We start from the raw sequence: 7,284 nt of genomic DNA, 5'->3' as shown, positions 1-7,284 counted from the left end.
AATTAGCTTTCTGACATTGTCTCAGCTGYAATGTGTAGCTTCATTTTAAAGAAATGCCAGCATATTTGGCCAGCTTGAAGATCAAATGCAAGCTCTATGCAGGGATTTCCATTCATGGCTGCCTGGGATATGCATCTCCATCCCTGAATTAGGCTGTGGGATCAGCACTTCCTCAGGGACTCTTTCAAGGCTGCTCTGAAATTCATAGTTTGTATCTTGCCACATAAACCCAGAAAGCTTTCTAGGGTCATATCCCACTGCAGCACAGCTAACAGCAGGCTAAGCTACACTTGAAATGCTTCCAAATAAAAACAGTGGGGGAAACAACTGACAGCTATTCAACCTTTGAATTGCTTCTGTCTTCACTGCTAGAGTGAATCACTTTGCTGGGTAAAAATTTCACTCTAGTTTCAGCAAGACAATCACCAAACAAGACTGCAGAGCCAGGTCAAAATGTGCCATTAAGCTCAAGCAATTGTGTTTTGTTTAGGGTAAAGATAGATTTTCAGGTAATTTTGCAAGAGAAATATAGCTTGAGTGCATGATTGCACTAATTCTGTGTCCCCACATGCCCCCATAATAAGACACCACAAGACTTGTAAGTTTTATGCAGCCAAAAAGAGCCCATTCTTAAACCTGAAATGCTGAGACAACTTCCTGAATGGTGGACAAGACAGACACACACCAGATAGCATATAGAAGAGAAGCTTACTCAGCCAGGCATTAGAACACAGCACTACTAACTCCAAAAAATCACTTTCTGTCTCTCTGCTGTGGTGGCTAAAAGCATCATCTTTTCAAATTTCAAAATAAATRTGCAAAATTTCTTTTCCCTCAAAATTTAGTTTTTCTTCAATAAAATATTATTACTCGAAAAAGAAGAAGAAGCAAAAAGTCTCAATCTTGCAGTCTCTTGGCATTGGTGTTGATTCATTTGCCAAAGAAACTTTCTCTCAAAGGTGGAAARCTGAGATCACTTCCCATGTGTACTGTCAAATTTTCTTTTTTATTTTCTTTTTTTTTTCTCTACACAAAAGACATGAATTCCATTGATTTTAATTACAAAACCTTTACAAAATCATATTGTGTTTTATTAATGATGAAACATGAGATTCAGAGTAAGGAAAACCTATATAATGCTCTGTTATGAGACTGGGTTTATTCTGCAAATTTGTGTCAGCCTGTTATAGAGCATTCATTACATCATTGCACAACATCTGCATAAGGTTCCCTTTCCTAGGGAGTGCTGTGGATGTTTCCATTCATTTGGTAATWTTGCTCCCATCTCATTTGTGCTGAGCTCCATCCATATGTTTTCAGAGAGATGTGTGATGACTGCTGTACCCCTCTGTGTGTAATGCTCACAGGATGAGAGCATTGGAGGTGGCATCATTATCAGTGGATAAACTGCCTGTGGTTTATTTCCTAGGAAGGGAAGAGCAATATAAATACAGGAACTGAAATCTATCTACACATTTCATAGTCAGTTTAATCTGGTATAAATCAGTTCTGATACAGAGAGGGGCTGCTTGTGGCACAGCCATGGCTGCTTCTCCCTGCCTTCTGTTTCTGTCAGTCCCGGTGCTCGTGTGGCAAACCACATCAGGGAACTAATCCAGCAGAAAACAAACTGATTTTTTTTTCCCCAAGCTGAATTCTCATTCAGATAAACTAATTCAGCTCATTCATGGCTGCACAAACAGTAATGATGGCAAGAGGGAAGCAGTACAAACAGATAAACCATGATGTAAGAYAGAGTGGGACCCACCCTTCCAGCAGCAGCAGCAGCCATTTATCCTGCTTAAGTTCATCATGGACCTGTGGCATTAGTTAAATGGTGCCTGTCCCAATATGGATTATCCTTCTTCCTACATATTACTTTCTCAAGTCAATTAGTGGCCAATTCCAAGTAAGTCAATGTAAACCATTCTTAACCTGGAGTGGAAAAAGTTGTCTGGGTCATTTATGTTATTCATCCGTGCCATGCATGCACACACAGAAAGGGAGAAGCAACAACACCAATCTCTACATAATTCTACAGAAAATTCCTGATAGTGATAAGAGCTGGTTTGACCAACATCTGTTGAGAATATTCTGTGATATGGTAAAAACCATTTCTGTTCAACTGTATTGAAGTTTTACACAGTCTTTATAAAGAAAGAATACTTGGGTAGATGCCAGAATCCCTAGTAGCAGGAGAAGATCACAAAAAAAAAAATCTCAGGCTGGCTAGTATTAGGTCTTTCTATTTGATATTCTTAACATTTAATTAGTTAAACACACTGTGAGACATCCCAGTCTAGATTGCCTAGGGTCTGCCTTTTCTTCAGAGAACTATAAGTCACCCTGTCTGAGAGTTCTGCTTCACAGAAGTCTATAATGCCAAGATTTCAATAAATGTTCAGAGGGATAATTGCTTTTCATTATTTTTCATAACATTCTGCATATCTGATTTAGCATTGCCCACTCTGGTTAGAGATCTTGTCCTAACCCAAAGCTGGATTTAGGAATCTAAAGRTTTCTAGTCTGCAGATTTGGCTGCACTGACCAGAATTGAGCAGACCCTGAGCAGGCTGTCAGAGGTGCACCCAGGAAGACAGAGATGAACATATTTTCTTCATCCTTTCTTCTGACTTTCCCAATGCTATTTCTTAATACCTTAGGCATCTATTGATCCTGAAGCTTTCAGAAACACAGAGCATCTGTAGAGCAGTGCAGTTGGTATGAAACACTGATATACCAAAAACCAGAATGTATTACCCACACTTCACTCTCAGTGTGGTGGTTCACTTGCATTTTGGGAGAGTGCCACAAGATGCAGGCTACAAACYTTCAGCTCCCGGCATGAGCACCAGAGGAATTTTGTGCACCAATAAAGTAGCACCACGTTTTCCTACCACACTGACACACACAGACTACCTGATTTGTTGTCAGAACTAACTGTGCTGAAGACCCCTAATTAATGGTTAGCCATCTCCTGCACCTCTAATTAATGGTTAGCCATCTCCTGTGTGCAAAGGGTTTGACTGAAACACTCAGGGCCAGCGCTTTGGTTGGCTCCACTCTTATCTTACTTGAAGCTGATAAAAGGAGTGTGTCTACCCTTACTGCCGCTCCTCACAAATCCCTGGGCAGAAGCAATCACTTTCTGGCAGATTCTGTCAACAACAAACAGCAGCACTTTTCTGCAGTGTCACACCAATCTCACCTCTGGTGCAGTCAGGCAACAGCAGCATCTGAGCAATTTTCTCCGTCCCCATTCCTGTGCGTGCCCTAATGGTCAGGCGACAGGGAGAAGGAAGGAACAAGGTATCAGAATTAAGGAATGTTTACCGACTGCTTTACAGTTCTCCTGGGTTGTTAGCTCTTGCAGTTACAGGAACCACTTCTGATCTCAAGCAAATGGCACAGGGTGTGAAAATTGATCAATATTTCTCCACCAGCAGCTGCATCTTGGGAGTTACCTCCAGTATAGGGCTGGGAATTTGATACCCAAAAAAAACTCTCCAGGGGACTTACATTGACACTGCCTTTAGTAAAAAAAAAACATTTTGTGATGTTCCTATGTTTACTTACCTCTCTTTATGTTTTTTCTACCTTACATCTATGTAAAAAAGAAAAAACAACAAGCTAAATAGTGAATGACAGCATTTCAGCATCTGAATAGTGTAAATTAAAATAATACTACCAGTTACACCTAACAGAAAATTAAATTTTTTTCCTAATGTACTAGCAAAAAAATCCTAGAACAAATGTTACTACTCTTTTTTTAACCTTAAAAAGCTCCTCTTTTCAAACCCAAAATACTAGCCCCATTACAAAGTTAGACAACTCAAGTGAAAACAAGAGTTGTTCGGATTGTAAAAATTTTCCAAAAGTAAATATTTTAAAATGTGGATAATACATAACATGTTCTGAATACAGGCAAAAATTACATCTCTTTTACTTGTGTGAAACATTTTACAGTCCTAGTTCAGAATAGCATCTGTTGTTACAACTACTTTAAAATGTGATATGCTTTAACAGAGCTTAATCTAAACTTTAAGACTTTTATTTTAGAAGTCCTTGCCAATCCCATCAGGTAGCGGCAGACAGCACAATGGTGAGGGTAATCTGTCTTTTCAAAGTTGTTGCTGTTTCAGATAGGAAAACCAAAATCCCTTCCTGAATTAACGTGTTGTGATTTTTATCATAACAAGCTTTCCATGAAACATCTTACCCACAAGTGTCAGGATAAAAGTTTTAGTGCAGATTTAGCTGAATTGCACAAAATATATATCACAGACTCTGAATTCTGAAAGTCGTGGTACTTCAGTACAAGTCTGGAAGAAGAATACAGTTTCATCTAAATCTSTTTGAGGTAGTAACAAACATAAAACACACCATGAAACAAGATGCCATGATGCTAAGAGATTAGCCTGTATCTACAGGAAAATGCCTGAACTTAAAACAATTGGAGTCAATTACTGTAGCAGCACTGGGAATGCTTATCCCTTAAGACTGATGTAGCCCCACAAAACACTCCCTGCAAGCATTCCCTGCTGAAACAKCCATTTCAAATCTTCAGAAATGCACTTCTTTCCTCTTGCTGAAGATTGGCGTTCTCACAGGATACATGAAAGAGCGTGGAAGATAGAACCATGGAATGTGCTGGACCTGGAAGGTATCCTAAAGATTGTCATGTTCCAACCCTCCTGCTGTGGTCAGGAACACCTTCCATTAGGCTGGGTTGCTCAGAGCCTCATCCAGCCTATCCTTGAATACAGCCAGGGAGAGATAATCCACAGCTTCTCTGGGCACTCTCTATCAGTGCTTCAAAAACCTCACAGAAAAKAATTTCTTCCTAATACCTAAAAGATACTGGCAGATCACAGTGAAGTCCCCCCRGAGCYTTCTCTTCTCCAGGCTGTACTGCCCCAACTCTCCTCCTGTATTCATAGAAGAGCAGGTCCATCCCTTGGAACACCTCGTAGCCTCCTCTGGACCCACTCTAACAGATCCACACCTTTCTTGCACTCGGGACCCCCGAGCTGGGAGCAGCACCATAGGTGGAGTCTCAGAAGGGCAGAGCAAAGGGACAGAATCGCCTCCCTTGACCTGGACAGACTGCTTTGGATGTACCCCTAGGCTGCAAGCTCACACTGTTGACTCATGTACAGCTCTTCCACACCCACAAGAATCCCCAAGTCCTTCTTTACAGGGCTGCTCTCTAGAACTTCTCCCAGTCTGTRCTCATGTCTGGGATTGYCCCAATCCAGGTGMAGCACCTTGCACTTGGACTTGTTGAACTCCATGAGGTTCTCATGGGCCCAGTTCTCAAGCTTGTCCGGGTCCCTCTGGATGGCACCCCATCCRTCTGTTGTGTCAAYAKCACTGCTCAGCTTTGTGTCATCTGCAAACTTGCTAAAAAGCACTTGACCTCACTGTCTGTCATTGAGGAAGACATTGCACAGCACTGGTCYCAAAACAGCCAGAGGAGCATCACTCATYATCAGCCTCTACCTCAACACAGAGCCATTGATCACAACTCTATGGCTGCATCCATCCATCCATCCATCCATCCATCCATCCATCCATCCATCCATCCATCCATCCATCCATCCATCCAGCCAGCCAATTTCTTATGCATCGAACTGTCCATCCTCCAAATACAGGTGTCTCCCATTTGGACATAAAGAGCTTCTGAAAAGCTTGTAGCTTGTGATTGCAGAGCTCCAGTTGTATGACTTTTCCCACTGTTTTTCCATGATAGAAATTAGACCATCGTTTTCTAATTTTGCAATGGTTTCCATCTTCTCTTGTTACTCACGCTGCTTGTAGTTGTGTAAGAGAACATGTCCTCAAAACACTCTCCATCTGCTTTAGTGCCAAGAGGGTTGACTTTAATTAGGACAGCTATCTTTATAAATTAAGYAGGCCTTTGTACCAAATTGGATGAGAAGTAATCCCAGCTTCCAGACCATTATTTCAGATGGGGCAAATCTGAAAAAGTGACAGCCACAGGGACTTAGGGGATGATAATGTCTTTAGTTGGCGCAAGCATTTCTTCAGTGAGGGTCTGACCCGCCCTTCTGATGTGATCTTGTATCCAAGGTGAAACTTGTACTAGCTTGGTTTGCAGTGATGCAGAGGAAAAAATCCCTATGCAGAAAGAACATCTATGTGCCCCTCCAAAACAAAACAAGCTGTATTGCTGCAGTTTTCTATCACAATTTAAGTAAAGGCCATGTGTACTCAGTAGTACAAAATGTGGGAATGTGATGAGAAAAGCCTGTCCAGAGCTGCTTTTTTAGCACTGCCCAGCTGCAGGTCCTTTTGCTGATRTTCTGAGCCACAGTAAAGCTGAGTTGTCCTAGCCCATTTCAGTACACATGGTAAATTACATCTAGGTATCTGCTGATACTGCATAAACTCAGACTAGGAATACTAATGGGCCTAATTTTACCCACAGTAAAAGTTTTCAGAAAATGYTTCAAAAGGCTGTTAACAGCTCTTGTGAGACAGCAATCCTCTCTCAAGGACGTTATACTGCTTTTTCTAGTACATTGAGTAGAAATCTCTGTAGTGGGTTTCAAGGATCTCTGCTGCAAAGTGGTACAATCTCATAAAGCAGATCCCTGGTTGCAAACCCTGTCAGAGACAAGGCATGCAGGCAGCTGAGGCTTTTTAACCTTCCATATGTATACCTGTTGCAGTTTATTATACCCTTCCTGCATTTCTGCAGAGCAACGTCTGTTTGCTGGCTTTTCCCGTGTACCAAGCTGGTACAAAGTCTTCAGTGCTGAGAAATACTCTGGATTTGGGATCTTCCTATTGTGCTCAGGGTCCCTTTACTCTCGAGGTGCCCCCACCTCGCTCCACCCTTTACAGCATGTAAATCGGGGGTTGGCCACCGAGTCCCAGCCCGGAGGGATGTTCCCGGCGAGTGCTCTGCCGGCGGGACGGCAGGGGACTGTGAGCTGGACAGCGAGAGGGAAGGTTCGCCAGTGCTGCCTCCTCCTGCCATCGGTGTCCCAAGGGGGTGAGGACTGCCGCATGCCACAGCCTGAGCTGAAGGGCTCTGGACGCCTTCCTTCTGCTCGAGCTCTCCCGGGGGACCTCACGGATATTTCAGGTTGCAGGAAAATGTACTGGGGAAATCATGTTAGGTAAGTTTGCGTGAACTGCCGGGGACCTTCTCTAGCCGGGGGTTCTTACTCCTTTTAAAAGTTCACACGCTCACCATCCTTTTAGTGGCTGTGTCATATCAGCACAAATTTATTTCAGGTTTTCGGTTTTTTGTTT

The 7,284-nt window shown here is 42.4% G+C and overlaps 1 protein-coding gene across 1 annotated transcript in view; it reads left to right on the top strand.

Moving 5' to 3' along the window:
* The first annotated feature begins 7,035 nt into the window (after positions 1-7,035).
* Positions 7,036-7,284, top strand: part of LOC130584468 (cryptic protein-like) — a 3,834-nt gene continuing 3,585 nt past the window's right edge. The window contains exon 1 of the mRNA XM_057384468.1: positions 7,036-7,148. Within this exon, the coding sequence (XP_057240451.1) occupies positions 7,036-7,148 (113 nt within the window). The remainder of the gene's footprint in view (positions 7,149-7,284) is intronic.

Source organism: Malurus melanocephalus, unplaced genomic scaffold, assembly GCF_030028575.1.
Source record: "Malurus melanocephalus ecotype Western Australia unplaced genomic scaffold, MMel_1.1 scaffold_15, whole genome shotgun sequence".
Classification (NCBI taxonomy): Eukaryota; Metazoa; Chordata; class Aves; order Passeriformes; family Maluridae; genus Malurus; species Malurus melanocephalus.
This window is presented reverse-complemented; position numbering and strand designations above follow the sequence as displayed.